General features: G+C 54.8%; 1 protein-coding gene across 1 annotated transcript; it reads left to right on the top strand.

Annotated features, from left to right (window-relative positions):
- Positions 1-8547: 8547 nt before the first annotated feature.
- On the top strand, positions 8548-18095 carry HDGF (heparin binding growth factor). Its single transcript, XM_033093424.1, has 6 exons — positions 8548-8948; positions 15002-15078; positions 15216-15354; positions 15996-16184; positions 16376-16599; positions 16762-18095. The coding sequence occupies exons 1-6, from the start codon at positions 8862-8864 to the stop codon at positions 16766-16768; spliced, it is 723 nt and encodes a 240-aa protein (XP_032949315.1). The 5' UTR covers positions 8548-8861; the 3' UTR covers positions 16769-18095.
- Positions 18096-18980: the final 885 nt, after the last annotated feature.

The following is an 18980-nucleotide window of genomic DNA, read 5'->3' as shown; positions in this document are numbered from 1 at the left end:
CGGACGAAGCCCCCGAGTCGGCTGAAAGCGGGAGTTGGAACGAAACAGCCCAAAAAGAGCCAGGGCCTGAGAGCCCTGTACGAAATTGGGCTGCGGGCCAGAAAGAAGCAAGACTTCAGGCCTAACAATAAACATCTGAGAGTTGAAGTCAAGATGACGTAAGAGGGAGATGATCTCCCTCGCCGTGACCGAGGTGCACACTCAGGAGCGCACCTGGCTTCCAGCCTGGGGCCTGGCCTTCCTCGGCAGCCTCCCGTGAGGCAGAAAGATGCGCGGGGCCCTGGAAGTCAGAGCCGGGTACTTGAGCTTAATCCCTTCCCCTCGGCCCAGAGGGGCCCTGCATCTCAGGCCCCTTCCCGGATCTGGGGCGTCACCGGAGTCCGTCCCTGCCGGCGGCGCCTCCCACCTATCCATCCGCACTTGGCCGCCGTATCCGGCTCTGTGTGTGCCTGGTGTTTGTCACACTGGTATCACTCTATTGGGTGTGCCCTTTATCTCCATCCCTGTTCGTGTCCTCCTCTTGCTCATATGTCTGCCCATGAGTCTGTACCTGTCCTCCCCTGTCCACCTGTGACTTTGTGTGCTTTTCTTTGTGTCCTTTATCCATATTTGCCCCGTCCTGCCTGCCTGTGACCGGGTGCCCTCTGCTTGTCAACTCTGTCTCTGGTCCTTTACATGCTAATCCACCTCTGCGTGGGCGCCACCTCCCTGCTCCCTGAGAGCAGGAGAGCCTGCTGAGCTCAGCCCGGGAAGACTGTTGAGGTTTGGGAGGAGGCTGGAAAGGAAGACGAGGGGACAATGATGCTCGTGACAACGGAAAGGGCAGTGAAAGGCCCAAGCTTGAATTTTCCGTCGGCTGAGGCTGATACGGCCCCCTCTGCACCCTCACCACGTACTAACTCTCACCCTGCCTTCGGAGACAGACTCATGCCACCTCCTCCATGGAGCCTCCTGGACTGTGTGTGCTCCCTGCTCCAAGTGCCCAGAGCACGTTTCTGCATGCCAGTTCTTAAACTTTACTGTGCCTGAGATCACTGTGAAAGCTGCTTAGAAATGCAAATCTATGACTGAAACTTCAGATTTCCTATTCTGCAGGTGTGGGGCGGGGCGGGGGGGGGGGGCAGAGTCTAGGTTTTTAAGAAACTCCTCAGTTGACTGCAAAGCTGGTGCCCTGAGGAGCTAGACCTTCCAGTCCTACCTACAGCAGCTGCGCCCTGTGCGGTGCTGGCCTCTACCACCTGCTTTTCCAAGCTAGGTGCCCCAACCCAGTCTCTGGTGACTTTCGGCAGTCCCCTCTCTTCTCTGAGTCTCATTTTTCTCCTTTGAAAAATGGACGGAGTATGAAGGAGCCCTGTCCGACTTCTGTGGGAAACGCCTGCTATTAACACAGTGGAAGGACTTAGAACCCTAAGAGAATAAGGAACTTGCAAAGGGATCTGACTATCCTCATTCCTGGTCTCGCTGCCCTGCAGAGAAGAGAAGCCCCACCAGGTCAGGGACCTGTCTTTGACACGGATTTTCGAAGCTGGGTCCTCTTCCTGTAAAGATCAATGATTCATTTATTAGGTATATACACTGCCCTCAAAAGGTTGTTTTCATGCAAGTTGATGATAGAAACTTCAGGACAGGGAGGGAAGGGATTTATCTCTTATGGGCACCCTTTTATACCTTTAGAAATTTGTAACCTGTGCACGTATTACCCTTTCAAATGGAGCAATAACTGTAATAAAGTCTTCCAGTAAAAGATAGTGAATTGAACACATATTCTAATGGGGTTGGTTCCCTCCTGAAATCCTACAAAAACTTCAATAAAGGAAATTTTTTTTTGAAAAGGTATTAAAGACCATTTTGAAGATTTAAACCCATAAAGATGGGACAATGAGGAGGGAACACCACAGTTACAACATTTTGGAAGATGGAATGCAAATGCCCCAGTGATAACTGACTGGGCACATCCTCCCTGAGACCCAAGCTGGCCTTGGGGACATGAGAATCCACGTGATCTCCTGTAGAAGCCTCTAAGGGCTCAGGAGCGGTGGCAGCAAGTACCTCTGGAAGTGAATGAGAAGGGGAGGGAACCAAAATGAGGACTGGTCAAAAGCTGTTTAAGAAACAGCTATGTGCCCTCCCCCAGCCAGTCTGCTAGCAGGAGACTGCCTCTCCCCAACCCCAGAAAAGATAAAGGAAGGTTTTTTGTTTTTTCCTCAAGAGGGAATAAAACAGAGGGCTTCTGCTATGGGGCAAACCAGACACAGTCAAGGACAGAGGCACTGCACAGAAATCAGGGGAATTAAAGCAACATACACGTGTCTCACAGAGATACACCACCCCCACCCCCAGACTAGATATTGGGGAAATCTCCACTGGAAAATCTGCTCAGCCTGAGAGGAAAGACTTATGGAGCCTGATATCAGGGGTCCCCGTACAAACTTTCCAAGCAGGTAACATCGTTGGCAAGTTCTCAGCTGACGAGCCCCCACCACATGCCCAGAGGTACCAGATGGTGTTTGAGTCCCTCGCTCTTAAGCATAAGCAGGAACCAAGGTGTATATTGAGGAAAGCCTCAGACATGGGTGATAGAGACAAAACAAACAAACAAAAATGTAGAAAGTGCAGGGAGAAGAAAACTTTATAAACCTACCAATAATTGTCTCAGATGACCAAGAGAAACATAGTGTATGCATGAAACAAGAACAGAATGCCATAAAAAAGTAACATAAAAATAAAAGAGCTCTTGAGAAATAAAAACACAGGAGCATAAATAAAATTCTCACAAGAGAAAAGTTAAGAAAATCAGAGAACCAGCCCAGAAATATCTAAATAATAAGAGTTCCAGGAAAACACAGAGGGGAGGAATTCATCAAAGGAATAATTACAGAAAACTTCCCAGAACTGAGAGACAACTTTTCAGATTGAAAGGGTCCACCAATCATTCAGCATAATGGATAAAAACAGATCCACACCATCATGAAATCTAAGAACACTGGAGACAAAGATCTTACAAGCTCCCAAGGAAAAGACAGATCTCTCAAAATGGGTCTGGATAGAATAGCTCCGAACTTCGTCCCAGCCACACTGTACACTGGATGACAACGGAGCGAGGGCTTCAAACATCCGAAGGAAACGTATCTCCACCCTCGAATTCAACTCCAAGCCAAACTCTCAATCAAGTGGGAGGGCAGAATAAAGACATTTTCATACGTGTTACATTCTCAAAATTTTCTGTTCTGAGCATTTTTTCTCAGGAAGCAATGAGACGATGTGCTTCAAAAGGGGCCGAGGCGGGGAGGATTAAACCGTGAAAGAGAAACACCTAGAATTTAGGAAGCACAGTCCCCAACATGGGAGAAAGGAGGGGGACTCCCAGCATGCTGGGATGGGGGGAGAGATTCCAGGAGGACAGCTGTGCCAGGAGGAGAAGGCCACCGGTCAGGCTGGATGAGGACACAGGGCTTTCTGAGTGACATCGATAAGAACTTGAAATTGATAGTAAATCTGATGTGCCTAACTATTTTATGAAGAAATTGAAATGGTGGAGAATGTGTCACTAAGTTAGCAAATGAAAACCTAGAAAACTAAACAAAAAATGAAAACAATCAACAGGGAAAGGAAAATGGTATGCACAGAAGTCATTGCAGCTCAGATGTGACTGATACGTGAACGCCTAATATTAGTACAACAGAAATCATAGTATCACTCTATTGGGATGACCGATGAGTGTCTGACAGACAGGAATAGTCTCTGAGGCTGCGATGGACAGAGGAAAGAGCTCGATCTCTTCCACAGATTTCCATCAACAGCTAATGCCTAAAAACGGAATAAATCAAGAAGTATGTTGCTTAGAGATATGGAGGTAAATCACCAAAAATTAGTTAAAACAGTTTGCAGGTTGAATATTATCTCTGGAGAGAGGGAATGAAGAGAAGCGGGAGCTGGGACGACTACTTTTCATCAAAACTTTGTAGACCTCTGCTTCTTCAGATCACATACAACTAAAACAACTGCAACAGACTCAGATGCACAGAAGTGGGATTACTGTAATCCTTGGCTCTTAATTTCCTTTCACCATCTGTCCACACATGACTCTTATTAATTTATTTAAATATATATGTGTATATATATGTGTGTGTATATATATATGTATATATATATATATATATATATATATTATACGTACATGTATCAATTACTTTTACGAAAAATGAAGCTGAATTTTTAAACAGCAACATGGGAATCTGGACACATCACCCCTTCCCGTGCTGTGAAGGCTGAAGCCCTCTCCCCTCAGGAGCTCTCGCCACAATTCTTGGAGAAAACAACCCAGAAATACAGCTTCTCTCAGTAGCGACTACCACTGTCTCCTGATCTGGCAATTCCAGGCCTCTCCACATCTGTCCGTCCGTGCAGCTGCCAGAGGAAGCTTCTGGAAGTTCACTTCTGCTCATGTTTCTCTCCTGCCCAAACCCTTTCATGGTTCCTATTGTCAACCAATTCGATCTAAACTCAGGGGTGTCCGGCCCAGGCATTAGCGATTTTTAATTCTTGAGGTGATTTAATGTGCAGCTCAAGTGGAAGGTCATTGCTTTGGAGCACGCTGTCCAACAGAACTTTCCGTGATGATGGAAAGGCCCATATGCACTGCCCGGTACAGCAGCCACTCGCCACAGGAGGCCACCACATGCCTGAAATGTGGCGGCGTGACTGAGGAACCGCATGGCTATGTTTATTTAATTGTCACCAATTTAAATGGAACTAGTCACCTATGTTAGAGAGTATACAGTCTTAGGGAAAGGATCCAATGAGTTTCACTTAAAAAAAAAAAGAACTTTTTAAAAAATGATTTTTTTTTTGTTATGGAGGATATTCTACATATAGAGGTTATAAAACTTAAGCACCTTTAAGAAAAACAGCTGCTACACTAACAGCTAATACTGAACACTCAGTAGCCAACAGTACCTCCTACCGACACATCTGTCACATGTCAACTGCTTATCAACAACCCCTTTACAGACAAAAGTGACACAGAAAGACTGAGCGACTACAGCAGGTGACAGGGCTGCTAGGTTGTGCAGGTGGGACTCAAAGCCAGCCCATGCCAGCCGTCCTTAGTCACCGGAGTCATGCCATCTCCCTTGAGGCATAATGCTCGCCGCAAAGGAAGCCATTTTCTAACTAAATATCCCTCAAAATCTCATCTGAGACATAACCAGTTCTAGCCAACACTTACTAGGTTCCAGGCTGTTCAGAGCACTTGTACATTTTTTCCTTCCTTCCTCATCGCAACCTTTTACAGACCTGCAGACTGAGACTGGGCAGTGAAGTCGCTTTCCTAAAGTGACTGTTGGTGGGGGAGCAGGCACTCAGACCGTTACCTGATTCTTACCCACTCTGACTCCCCCTAAAATGCATAAAAGCATGGCTGTTCTTTTTCGCGGGGGGGGGGGGTGGCATGCCAGGGAATGGGCCGTGGAGACGCAGTTTTTGGGCTGGGGAGGTGGGGGGTAGGTCAAGTTCCTTACAAGTTAGGTGAGAGTTTGCACACAGATAATCTCCTTTTCATTTCACAACCACCCCATAAGGGGGACATTAGTTTTCGTACTTTTCCAGTGGAAGAAAATCTTGTTTAGAGAAGTTATAGTTGTTTGCCAAGAGCCAGATTCAAACTCCGGCCCCTGACGTGCAAACCCAGGTCGTTGCCACTGGACCGCACTCCCTCCTGCTGCCGCCGTTCCGCCTTCCTGCTGTTTATGGACAGCAGGTACACCCACAGCTTCCCTGACCTTGTCCCTCACTTCAGAACCCCACGGCCAGATCTGCAGCCGCAAGTCTTCTCTGCTCTGGGACCCCAAGTCCCCTGGCTTCTGTCTGATCTCCCCACACACGTGTGGAAGGCAGCTCCAGCATCGACAAGATCACTTCACTGAGACATCTGTGGATGGCCTCCAAGCCGGGCTGGCAGTCTGGGGGCCTGCGACCTGTGTTCTAGATCTTCCCACTCACAGGGTGGTTTAAAGCAGCAGGAGCAGCAGCAGCGCCCTGGGGCTTGTTACAAATGCAGACACCTCAAACCTACTGAATTAGAACCTGCTTCTTAAGAGGATTCCCAGGTGATTTGTTTGCACATTACAGTCTGCACAGCACTAGGTTAGACCTGAATCCCAAGGGAAGCGGGCTTATGCCCACCTGCCCGTGTAACTGACCACCTGCCCGTGTAACTGACCCTCTGCGGCTCTTGGCTCGGTTGTTAGGGGCAGCTGGGAGTTGGTTGATGCTATTGTAAGGAGAACTTGGATATTAAATTGCAACCAAGGCCTGGGAGATTACTGCGACAAAGGGAGCCCTGGTTGGTTTATGGCAGCCAGCATGCGCTGGTGGACTGAGACAGGCCCAAGAGATTTGCTGCAAAAAGAAGTTAGAAACCTTATGGCCACCTCCAAACAGGGCATTAGGACGCAACGAAGTGGAGAAATGAATGGGACTCTTGGTTTTAACTAAATTGGGATGTGCCAAATTGGAAAATAGTTTTCAAATGTTTGTTGCACTGAAACTGCATATTTATACTTATAGGACACCTACTGTGACACTGGATTTACTGAAATATCTTCAAGGACAAGAGTCTCTCCTTCAGGGATATAAAAGTACAGTCCAGGGAATATAGTCAATAATGTTGCAACAACTATGGATAGTGCCAGGGGGGTACTAGACTAATTGGGGGATCACTGCATAAATTATCTAAATGTCTAACCACTGAGCTGTACACCTGAAACTAATACAATACTGAATGTCAATTGTAATTGAAAAAATAATTAAAAGAGTCTGATTTTGAATCAACTTGCTTTTTCCACCAAAAAGCAAGCGAACAAAAAAGTCTCTCCTAAAGGCCTAAGAACAACAAAGGAAAGCATTAGCACAACAGCTTGGACTGTCGCAGGAACCACATCTCAGCGGAACGCAGGGCAGAGGAAACACCAACTGTAGCTTAGCTGGTCTGTTGCAACAAGTTTGGATTTGCTGTTGAACAAACTGACAGGTGTTGTGGTTGACGACAGCACAGCATGGCTCTTCTCCTGCCACAGGACCTGCAGAGTGGCCCGCTGTGCCACCAGCCTGGGGCCTGGAGTGCCTGTGGACAGGGCCAGAGGGAGTCCCGGCACAAGGGGAAGATGCTGAGAGAGCACACATACAAAGGCAAAACTTGTGAAGTCATTGCCATGGGCAGGACAACAACCGACTGATCCAAAAGGCTGTATCAACGGCCACTGCAGGCCTCAGCTATCAGCAGCCACACCTGGCGTCGGCTGCTGGCGGCCAGTTATGTCACCCTATCTTACAGTTGAGGACACTGACTTGGACTCCAGGCCTCATCCCAGATCCCGGGACTGGTGAGCAGCAGTGTAGGATGTGGGCCTGGGCGTTTGCGGGGGCCTGCGCTTCCTCCAGAGCTTGAGGTAGGATCCAGAAACACGTGAGAACAAAAACATGCGTTTCGCCTATTCGAACCTAGCATGTTTTGTGGCAAAAGTTTAGGGATCTGGCCACGCTGAAACAGAAGATTCAAATCTGAGAGAGCATACACATCAGGAATTTGGGCAAATCCAAGACCAATACAGTGACAGCAAATCAAAGAGAGAAATTACAATTAAGTCTCCTTTGGCTCAGAGGGGAGAGACCCGAGTTCACGTTTTTGGCCCCATCCTTCGATAACGTATGACCCGGGCTAAAATGTAGACTCTGGAGTCCAGCAAAGTTACCCTGGTTCTCCGAGGCCCAGCTGAAGCAGCCAGCTTTGGGAAGCCTTCCCAGATTGTCCCCCACTTCCACCCCGAGGTAGTGCCTGGTTCCTGGTCTTCAGTTTATGATGATTTGGGATTTACTGGCATTCTGTCTTTCCACTAGAACACAGCTCATCTTCGCGGGCTTAGCGAGTCGTAGAGCCCACCTCTTTTGACAGGAAGTAGCCAGGGGAACCGAGATCTATCTACTAGTGCACCCAGGACGTGGCTACTCTGTGCCACAACCCCTCGGCCACCTCCTGGCGACCAAACTCGTCGCGGGGCACCAATCCCCGACGTTTCCGCGGCCACCCCACACACTTTGTAAGCACGTGGAGGTCCAGGGCGTACCTCTGCGCGCGGCGGCCCGGTGCCCACCCCAGTCCCGCCGCCCAGCACGCTGCCAAGCACGGCGGGCGCCGAGCACACGCTCGTGGATTGGGAGGGAGCAGAGGGCAGGGAAAGACACTGTGAGTAGACGTAGCCACTTGACTGCGTGGGGGCCGCGGTGGTGAGCAGCCGGGGGAGGGGCGCCGCTCCGTCCAGCCCGGCGCCAGCTCCTCCCGCCCGGCGGGCACCCACCGACAGCGGGCACACAAAGCCGGCTCGGCGAGCTCGGCGATCGGCTCCGCACGCCTGTGTCGCTGCGCGCCGCCAGGCGGCTCCAGGTTGGGCGTCGGGCGGTGGCAGGCCCGGGCGTCCGGAAGCTGCGCGCATCGAACCGCGGCGGGAGGGGGCGCGGAGAGGGAGGAGGCGGAGTGGGAAAGGGAGGAGGGAGCAGGAGTGGGGACCGGGCGGGGGGTGGAGGAAGAGGCCTCGCGCAGAGGAGGGAGCAATTGAATTTCAAACACAAACAACCGCACGAGCGCGCACCCACCGCGCCGGAGCGTCGCCCCCGATCGGCGCCCGCCCCGTCCGTGCGGCGCGCGGGGAGACGCCGTGGCCGCGCCGGAGCTCGGGCCGGGGGCCGCCATCGAGGCAGGGGCCGCGCGAGGGCCGGAGCGGAGCGGCGCCGCCACCGCCGCACGCGCCAACTTGGGCTCGCGCCTCCCGGCCCGGCGCGGAGCCCGGGGCGCCCGGAGCCCCGCCATGTCGCGATCCAACCGGCAGAAGGAGTACAAATGCGGGGACCTGGTGTTCGCCAAGATGAAGGGCTACCCACACTGGCCGGCCCGGGTGAGCAGCGCGGCCAGCCGCCCGATCCCCCTCCGGGCTTGGGTTGCATAACACCCCGGAGGGCGCAAGCGCTCCGTGCGGAGGGGTGGGGGCGGGGGGCGCCCGAGCCCCCGACTCTTTCCCCGACGCCTCCAAGCCCACCCGCCGGTTATATAATGGGGAGGCGACCGGGTGGGGGCGGCGAACACCCGGCGAGACGGCGTCCGCGCGTAGAGGCGTGTGCGCGGCGTGGGGACCCGAGGGCGCGGGTCACTTCCCGGCCCGGCTCCGCGTACTCAGTTCCGCCCCCAGCCCCCATACTCCCAGCGGTTTTGGGTCGGCTGCCTGGGTTCGGGCCAGTCGTGTAACTCCTCCCACCCCCCAGGCGCCACCGCCACCCCCTCTGGGACCCCCTTAGAGACCCCCAGTTTCTTCATTGATTGTTGCCCCCAGCTCTAACTTCTTACTGGATTAAAGGGTTAAAGAAGAATCCCAGCCCAGAAAGGAATACATGGAGGCGGAGTTCGCCTCTAGAAAACTTTGGTTCCGGGCGGCGGTAAACGAGGTCTGAAGTTGGTTGGGAGGGTCGAGGAATGGCTGGGGACGGCGTAAGAGGGGTCTGCCTGGCTCGGAAATTAACCGCCAGCACCCTTCCTCACTCCGCAGCCCCACAAAAATGGACCTCCACATGCTGCCAACTCAGATTTAGGGCTGAGGGTGGCAGGGCCCTGTGGGACTGCGAAGTCCACTCCAGACTGTCTCTTACTGGAGTGGGGGTGCCGGAGTTTCTTCTCCCCCCCCCCCCCACTATGAGCCTCTCCCGCCAGAAAGGCCCAGTCTGCCATGTGGTTGATCAGCCCGCCAATATGAGGGCCCCTCCCCCCTTCCACCACCTGGCCAGGTGGGAGGGTGGGGCCCAAAAGCCCAGTCTAGTATCCAGTCTTGTTTTCCATAAGGGCTGAGACAGGTGAAGTAAGGAGGGAGGGAGGGGAGAGCCACAGGGTGCAAAGAGTTTGGGGTGTCACGGAGGTGGGGGCAGTGCCTCTGGCAGCTTATTTCAAAGTTGGTGTCGGAGGGCTAGGTGTTAGGTACCTGCCGGACTCTGGTGCTTAGCTGTAGGAGTCCTGCAGAGGGAAGTCCAGAGGCAGCCAGGGCCCCTTCTGGAACCCGAGGTCCAAGTGCAGAGCTGCCTTAGGGCTTTGGCTTGCTCTTGGCGTGAGTGTGTGTCTTTTGGGGCCCAGACCCTGCTCAGAGCTTAGGAAGTGGCCCCAGGCTCCCCTCCTTCAGTGTCAGGCCGACTTTGGGGACACTCGGGACCCTATCCTGAGCAGTCTGCCTGATCACACTGGCCTCGAGCTCCTTGTTCCAGGAACTTCTAGATGCCCGGCCTCCAGAATGGGAGTCAAGTAGGGAGAAGCAGGCTCTCCCAGCTTCCAGGGCCTGCTAGGGGCCCGGGGCGGGGGGGTGAAGGGGGGAGGCCAGAGCCACTGAAACCTGTGTGCATGTGTGCGTCAGGCGTGTGAACACTCATGTACTTTACCCTGCACCTTTGGTCCAGCTGGCTTCTTGGCCCAGATGCCAAGGCCCTGGTGGGCAGGGCAAGAACTGAATCCAGTCTTGACTGCCCCTGCCTCCTGGCATGGGACAAAGTCCAGAGGCTGGCCTAAGGCCCGGGGTGGGGGCACAGCTAGAATATGGGCTGCAGGGGACCCCTTAGCACCAGAGAAGAGAGAAGGGGTCAGGGGAGATACAAATGGGCCACGTTGTTCCCTGTGGGGGAGACCATCAGGTTTCTGGTGGCCTTTGAAGGGGGGCTGGGGGTGCCATCCATTTCGTCTTCCCGCTAGCCTGCAGGGCACAGGGTGGGACAAGGAGCAGTCTCTTCCTTTGTCGAGGCCTGGACCTTTCAGATAAAGTTGTGTCCCCCTCCCCCTTGGCCTGTGCTCTGGCTCTTGGCTGTCACAACTGGGGGAGCTGCACACCCAAGGCTCTTATCTCTGGCAGGCATCCTCCTGGACCACCGAAAGAAGAGATAAATCTGAGTCCCCTCACCATGTCTTGCGGGGGGGCCTTAATCCCTAGAGTGGCAAAGCCTGAAGGGGCCTGGCCCCTCCTGAGATGGATGCAGTAGGAGTGGGGGCCTCCCCTCTGCCGGGTGAAGGCCCCTGCGTCTGGGGAGCATGGCTGACTGGGTGAGACTGGAACAGCCCAATGCTGGGCGAGTCCAGCCAGAGGGGCCACGTGGTAGGTAAGACCTGCCTGGAAGGATGGTGTGATTCCACCTTAACCTTCTCCTTCCCTCTTCCTCCTGCCTGACTTCCTGGGGGATCTCCAAGCACTTCACAATTAACCTCCAAGACTCAGGGATTCCCCCCCCCCACGTTCCTTCCTCCTTTTTCCCCTTCCTGTTTCAGTCCCAGAAAACCTGAGCAGCCAGAGGGCCTCACCCATCTTTTCTCCCTCTGCCCCTCCCCCACACCCAGGCACCACCACCTCTTTTCTGCCTTGAGTTTGCCACACTTTCCCGGCCCCAACTGTCTCCTGCCCCAGATTTTCCGGTTCCTGGGGCAGCTGGGGCCTGGGCCCTGGGTGTGGTGGTCAGAACCCTGTTTGGCAGGCAGTGTGGCCTTGGCCTTCCCTGTTGCCTTCCTCTGAGCTGGGCAGGCCCCCCCTCGGCCTGGATTTGGTCCTCTCCCCTACTCTTCACGTGGGAACTTCAGAGCCTTCTTCAGACCTCAGGGTGTCCTTGGAATCTGGGAGGACAGGGTTTCATATTCTAGGGCTGGTGGGATGGAGCCCTGCAAATGCAGACGGGTGGGAGTGGGTGGGCCTGGCCTGGGAGAAGTAACCTGCCTGGATACCTGGAATGGCTTAGAAGTAGCAGGGTCCCCCTCCCTGTTAGGCCAGTGTGTGGGGTGCAGTAGGGTCCCCACCCTGACCCATTTAGCCTTGACTCACTTGTTCTGAGTCACAGCCTGGATATAAAGGCACCGCCTGGGAGACTTCTGTCTGTACTGGGGGTACTGGCCTCCCCAGAGACGTTGTACCTACGTCTAGGAAGAACCACCTTTCGCTTCCAAATGCAAGCAGAGACATTTCCTTTGTAACATGAAGGATAAGGGTCCACTACAGAAGGGATTTTTCCCCTTTCTAGGGTGAAGGGTTGGGAATTCCATTAAGTAAAAAGAGCACATTTCTCCTGGCCCGTCCCCCACTGGTGCCTATACTCAAGGTGGGGGGTGACCCTTTGGGGGCAGATGCCCATCTGCCCAGGCCCCGCCCCCTCTTTCCTCTAGGGCCACCCTTTATTTGGCTAGAGGCCAGCAGGGCTGGTGTGTCTCCTGTCTATTTTTAATTCCCGTCCATTCTTTTGTTTCTCCCCGCCCCTGAGGCTGGGCAGCCGGTGGCCTCCTGGGTCCTCTGTCACACTGGTCAGCTACCCGTCTCCAAGTTTGCTTTCCCTGGGAAAGAGACCAGTGCTCTTGGAGAGGAGGTCTTCACTTGCTCCATCTGCTCCTGAGCCTCAGTTTTTCCCCTTTCATCACATGTCCTAGAGCACATTCCCGCCCCGGCGCAGGTGTGGGCACCGAAAATGCAGAGCTCAGAGCTCCCGCTGCGTTCCGGGTGGGCGGGACCCTACCCTGTCCTAGTGCAGAGACCCACCGAGAAGGGGTTTGCTGCTGTGCTGCCTCCTGGGATCTCTAAGCCCTGGAGGCTCTCCTTCTGTTTTTTTTGCTTCCCCCTCTGAGAAGAGGGTGGGGAGCTAGCGGGTAACTGGACCCAGGTGTCCTGGCCAAGGCCTGGCCCTCCAGCCCTAACTGTGGTTTCTAGCACGGCTGGGGGACCCAGGTGCCAGACTCCAGGCTTGGGGGTGGGGCTTGTGTCAGCGTCCCCTCCTCCCCAATCTGGAGAGAGGGCCTGGGGGGAGGGGTGGTCACATTCCTGGTTGCTGAGTGGCCCCGGGGGCGGGGTTGGGTTGTCATGGTGATAGAGATCCTGTTTGTGGGGGGGCAGTGTGCCTTTCCACCCCCTGCACTCAAATCCCAGCTTCTCCTGGTCATCGGGAGGGCCCAGTTGGTGCACGGCCTTCTTGGGGGGGAGGGGCTGGATCTCTGTCCCCAGAGGCCACAGGGCAAGGGGGGAGGTGCCCAGGAGACTGAAGACTGCCGATCTGAGCAAGATGCCCCTCAGATTCGTGCCCAGGTCCCCACCCCATCTCCTGGGTGTATCTTAGCTTATTTCCATCCTCCCAGCTTCCATACTCCCCAGTCTCCCAGGCAGGCTCTCTGTCCCCTTCTTGGTGCACGTTAATCACTGCCTTGGCCTGTCTCTCTCCTATCTGTGCCTGGGGCCCCAGTCAACATGGCCACCTGGCCTCTGTCCGGCGGGAAGCCAGGCTGCTGGGCTGCTGCAAGTGCTGCTGGGAGTTGTAGTCTCTCCCCTCAGCCTGGCCTGGGCTTCCAGGGCCTGATCTGAGAGGCTGGCTGGGCCACTCTCTCCCTTTCCCTGACCTTGGACCTGTGCACCTTCACCGCCACAGTGCTCAAGCCCCCAGGACATGTGGGGCAGGGGACGAAGTCCGGAGATCTAGCTCTGAGACCTGGCCCTCACTAACTTGCCCTGTCATTTTGGGCAAATCACTTTTCTTTTCTGGGCCTCAGTTTCCTCATCTGTAAAGTGAGAGTTTGACTACATCAGGTGACTTTCACAGTGCTCCCCAGAAGCTTTCTAGGGCTGCTACTGAGGGGGTGTGTGGAATAGGCAGCCCCTCGGCCTCATGCCTCCACTTCAGCCAGAGCAGTGTGCTGCTATCGGTTTCAGAGATGCATTACCACCATCTACATTGTGCCCCCTTCTGTGCCCGGCACTGCTGGGGATAAAAGCAGTCCTGCTCTCTGATTTGGGGGCAGACATTAATCAGAAGACAACGTGAATAGCTGTAAAACGGGAACTAGGGAAAGCACTGAAACAGGGGTGCTGAGAGTTAGTTATCTGGGAGGCTGAGGGGCAGGGGGAGACGGAGGACTTCCTGGAGGAGGTGAGGATGGGGCAGAGGTTGGAAGGCTGGTTAGGAGTTGGTGAGTATCGGAGGCTGGAGGGTCAGTTTGACTAGAGCAGCAAGCAGAAGGGCCATCCTCTCAGGATGAGTGCAGCAAGCACGGACGTGGGAAGTACTGTGCCAGGTCACGGTCGTTTTGCACTCAATTCCACGGCTTAAGTACTGAGACTACCCCCATTTTACAGAGGAGGAAACTGAGGCAGAGAGGTTCCGTAAGTTGCCCAAGGTCATACAAATATTGGTGGCAGTGTTGGGGTTCAGATCTTGACATGGAAAAGGTGGACGGGTGGGCCCTACCGCCCTGAAAAGCAGCCATGGAAAGGTTCCCAGCCAGAGTAGGAAATGCTCACTGGGTTCCACACTTGGGAGGGCCCCTCTGGCTGCAGTGCGGACAGTGGGTTGTGCAGCAAAGACGGAAGCTATGGTTTTAGTCCAGGCCAGACCTGACAGTGGCTGAATTGGGGTGAGCTTATGGGTATGATATGGGCGGGACAGACGCTGCTGGGTTTGTGACGGAGCTGGGGTGGCGGGTGGTGGTGACTCCAGGGTGTCTGCTGGGCCATCACATCTGACTTCGTTTGAACAAAGTTCCACTGCTAAGAATGACTCTTAAGTAATAACTATGTATGGTGTCAGATGGGTACTAGATTTATGGGGGTGATAGATGAGAGGGGGTTGGGGGACAGGGTGTAAAAGGGGAAGGGATTAAGAAGTACAGCATAGGGAATATAGTCAATAATATAATAACGTGCTGGGGGGGTACTAGATTAGTCAGGGGACTCACTTCTTAAATCGTACACGTCTAAGCACTATGCTGTACACCTGAAATTAACACAAAATAATAATGAATGTAAAAATTAAAAGTGAAGAAAATGACTCCAAAACCACCTTGGTGATCGCCTAGGTCCCTCTCAGTCTGATTTTACACAAAAGTGCCTTAGAGGTCAGCCCCCCAGCCCCAAATCTGCGGCCTCAGGCCTCCGGCTCACCCCCGCTTCCCCCATCTTACCTACAGATTGACGAGATGCCTGAGGCTGCGGTGAAATCAACAGCCAACAAATACCAAGTGTTTTTCTTCGGGACCCACGAGACGTGAGTGAGGGGGTAGAGGCAGGGAGGCCCCCAAGACCACTTTGGGAACTGGGTGGTCGTGGCGCCCCTTCCCTGTGGGGCTGGGCAACTCCGAGGCCGGCAGGGGCCCCAGAGCACAGTGTCACCTCTCTCCCCAGGGCATTCCTGGGCCCCAAAGACCTCTTCCCTTACGAGGAGTCCAAGGAGAAGTTCGGCAAACCCAACAAGAGGAAAGGGTTCAGCGAGGGGCTGTGGGAGATCGAGAACAACCCTACCGTCAAGGCTTCCGGCTACCAGGTGAGCTGCCCTCTGCCCCGAAGAGCCCCTGGAGAGCAGGTGTGGCCGGCCACAGGCTCGGGGCACCCCCGGGCCGCACAGGATCCTGCAGCTTAGTCTTCAGGACCAGGTCTCAGGAACGAACACCGCTGGGCCTTTCAGAGTAGGAGCTCGCGGGGCGTGGGCGGGGCTTCCGGCCAGAGGGATGGGCTTGCAGATGTGAGGCCTGGGGGGCCACCCCTGGATGGATGGATGGATGGAGGCGGTAAGTGGGGACAGGCCTTCGTTGGGCCCAGCCTTAGCTCTTCCCCAAAGGCTTCCAGGAGGAGGTGCTCGAGAGCCGGGCAGGATGAGGCGGGAGGGTGGGGGGCGGGGGTCGGCGGGGAAAGGGTCCCAGCTCCCTTTGGGAGAAGTTGACCCGAGGTTTTGCCTCCTGCTCCAGCCCTCCCCCCTCCTGCACAGAGCCCTGCCTGCCCGGCCAGTGGGTTTACCCCGGGGCTAATCCGACAGAGGTGGGTCTCAAATCACTTGTGAGACTGGGCACCTGGGTGGGGGCGGGGGCGAGGTGGGCGAAGGAAGGAGTGAGTGGCTGAGGGAGGGGTCTGGGAGGGGCCAGCGTGGCAGCGGCTGGTGCCACTCAGCCTGTGCTGTGTCTGCCACAGTCCTCCCAGAAGAAGAGCTGCACGGCAGAGGAACCAGAGCCCGAGCCCGAAGCCGCTGAAGGCGATGGTGACAAGAAGGGGAACGCGGAGGGCAGCAGTGATGAGGAGGGAAAGCTGGTTATCGACGAGCCCAGCAAGGAGAAGAATGAGAAGGGGGCGCTGAAGAGGAGAGCAGGGGACCTGCTGGAGGTAACTGCCCCTCCCCCGGGGCCGGGGCTCTGTCTGAGGCATCACCTTGGGGAGTCCCTTACTGAGAAGATGGGACACAGATGGAATCTCAGCCAGCAGAGGGCTGGGGGGTGGGGGGGGCACAGGCAGGTGGCTGGCATCTGCCCTCCCCAGCCTCAGTGCACCTTGTCTCTGCCAATCAATCTGCCTAGGACTCCCCAAAGCGTCCCAAGGAAGCAGAAGACCCTGAAGGGGAGGAGAAGGAGGTGGCCATCTTGGAGGGTGAGCGGCCCCTCGCTGCGGAGGTGGAGAAGAACAGCACTCCCTCCGAGCCCAGCTCTGGCCGGGGGCCCCCTCCAGAGGAAGAGGAAGAAGAGGAGGCGGAGGAGGCTGCCAAGGAGGATGCTGAGGCCCCGGGCATGAGAGACCATGAAAGGTGAGCCAGCCCCCGCCCCGGCAGCCGGGCTGGGAGGGCCTGCAGCAAGCGGTCAGCCTCTCGGGGGCCGGGTGGGCTCTCCTAGGAGACCGGCACTGGCTGGGGCGAGGCCAGGCCAAGGCCACACCATTAACCCTTCTCCCTTCCAACCCTCCCCCGCAGCCTGTAGCCACCAATGTTTCAAGAGGAGCCCCCGCCCCGTTCCTGCTGCTGTCTGGGTGCTACTGGGGAAACTGGCCATGGCCTGCAAACTGGGAACCCCTTTCCCACCCCAACCTGCTCTCTCACTCACTCTTCCTCCCCAAGCCCAGCCCCTAGAGGTTGACCTGCACGGGGCAGGCCACCTGGCCCTCGCCTCCACGTCCCCACACCCGTTGTCTGAGTTAGGGCTGTGTTTTCTGCTCCGTGCGATGAGATGAGGCCACTGTGTCCCTCCCTGACTGGAGCCGTCTCCCAGGCTTTCTCTTGGGGCCTGGACCAGCCATTTCCACCTCCTGACACCTCTCTGCCCCTTCCCCAGGCATTCTGGACCTCTGGGCTGGTTGGGGTCAGGGATAGGAGTGGAAAGGATGGAGGTTAAATAGCAGGGTGAGCATCTGGGGCCTAGGAGGGTCAGTCCTCACATTGGGGTGGGCAGGAGGATGGCCTCTTCTTGAGCTCCTGTTCTTTCTTCCCTCACCTATTATCCCAGCTGCATAGATTTAGGGAAAGTGGGACAGCTTGTGGGGGAGGGACTCTGTTCCATAAATTCTTGATTGACAACACCCATTCTTTTGCTAACCCCAGGAGTTCTGGGAGTTGTAGTTACTCATCAGAAGATTTTGGGGCTTCCCAGTTTGGGCCAAGCACCTGAGATCTAAAGCGTTGACCTCCTCAACTTGGGTGGGAGTGTTGAGAAATAGCTGTCCCCCTTTAGATCTCTGGACAGAGGTGGGATGCCCTGGGGAGACCTCTCGCTGCCCCTTTTCCTCTCCCCATAGTGCTGAAGGCCAGCCTACAGTCACATGTCACCCAGACATAAAGGAAAGACACATTTTTTAGGAAATGTTTTTAATAAAAGAAAATGTAAAAAAAAAAAAATTTAAAGACACCTATCCCTTTGTGTGCCCCCCATTCTGCTCCTTTCTTTCCCACTGTTGCCCCCATTTCTGAGTGCACTGGGAGGCTCCCCTCTTCTTTGGGGCTTGATGACTTTTTCTTTTGTAGCTGGGGCTTCGGGTGTTCTTCCGGTGTCATTTCCCATCCACATACTCCCACGTGGTCCCCTCAGTGTTGTCTGTCACCAGACGGATCAGTAAACCGCTGAGGACCGAGGGAATGAGTGCCCTTCCCCGACCGCTGAGTGGTCTCCATGCCTCTCCTCCATCTCGTGTCTTTCACTTTTGCCCCTCTCCCTTGGGCTCTGATGAAAAATTGCTGACTGTAGTTTTGGAAGTTTAGCTCTGAGAAGCGTAGGTGATTTCAGTTCTAGGAAAATAAACCTGTTGATTACTACATCGGATTCCGACTGGTTCTTTGGGGGTGTACTGGTTAACGGAAGAGGGGGACGTGGGAAAGGGCAAATGATTTCTAAATCAACTTTTCAGATTGAGGTAGGGGGTGTCAGCCTCTCCTCCGTTCTCAGACGGTCAGAAATAGCCAAAATTCTATGAAGAAAAGTCAGAATAAACTACACCATTCACTGTACTTCCGCCTGGCCACTGTTTAACACAGGTTCCCTCATAAGCACCTGGAAAGGTTAAAGAAAAGCTTGCCCAGAAGTGGAGGGTGAGGGTGCCGGTATCGGCCGCGCCCACGATGGCCATGCAAGTGGGGGTATGTGGGTTAGTGGTGAGAACAACTTTGACCCCCTGCCCACCTAAAGTTTAGAGCTAGGGATTGCTGGCACCCCTCACTGGTAATTGGGACGAGGAGGTTGATAGGGCGGAAACCTCCCAGGGTTCCCTGAGTCAAGTGACAGCTGGATTAGATCACCCCAGGTTCCTACCGGCTTTGACACTTTGTGACTAGATCAGTGACTGGCATCTTGGAAGGGCCCACGTTTCATCCCTTCCTTTAGGAGCTTTTTAATCTGTCCGGGACCCTTTCAACGGAGAGGGCGGGTGTGGACAGCATAGGCTGTAGCCTTGCCTGGAAAGGGAGGCCCCGTGTTTTGACTAGGAAGCCACAATCACCTAGAAAATGGAGCCATCGTCCCTAGAAACTTCAATTCCCAGCAGCCCCTACACAGCATGTGCTGGAATGTGTCAGGTGCCGCAGCCTATCCCGCTTTGCCTCCGATTCCCGATGTGCTTCGCGCTGTTCTTACGCTTCTTTGACTTCTTACCCACCCAGTTTCCGGTTTCCCGCGTGCTTCGTAGCGGCGGACTACAATCCCAGCA

This window comes from Rhinolophus ferrumequinum, chromosome 22 (assembly GCF_004115265.2).
Source record: "Rhinolophus ferrumequinum isolate MPI-CBG mRhiFer1 chromosome 22, mRhiFer1_v1.p, whole genome shotgun sequence".
In the NCBI taxonomy this organism is placed as follows: domain Eukaryota; kingdom Metazoa; phylum Chordata; class Mammalia; order Chiroptera; family Rhinolophidae; genus Rhinolophus; species Rhinolophus ferrumequinum.
Note: the sequence above shows the minus strand (reverse complement) of the source record. Positions and strands in the feature narration are given on the sequence as shown.

Coding starts and splice junctions, on each gene's coding strand:
- HDGF (XM_033093424.1), top strand. CDS start 8,862: ATGTCGCGATCCAACCGGCAGAAGGAGTACAAATGCGGGGACCTGGTG. Junction 8,949..15,001: donor ACCCACACTGGCCGGCCCGG/GTGAGCAGCGCG, acceptor TCTTACCTACAG/ATTGACGAGATGCCTGAGGC. Junction 16,185..16,375: donor GAGCAGGGGACCTGCTGGAG/GTAACTGCCCCT, acceptor CAATCTGCCTAG/GACTCCCCAAAGCGTCCCAA.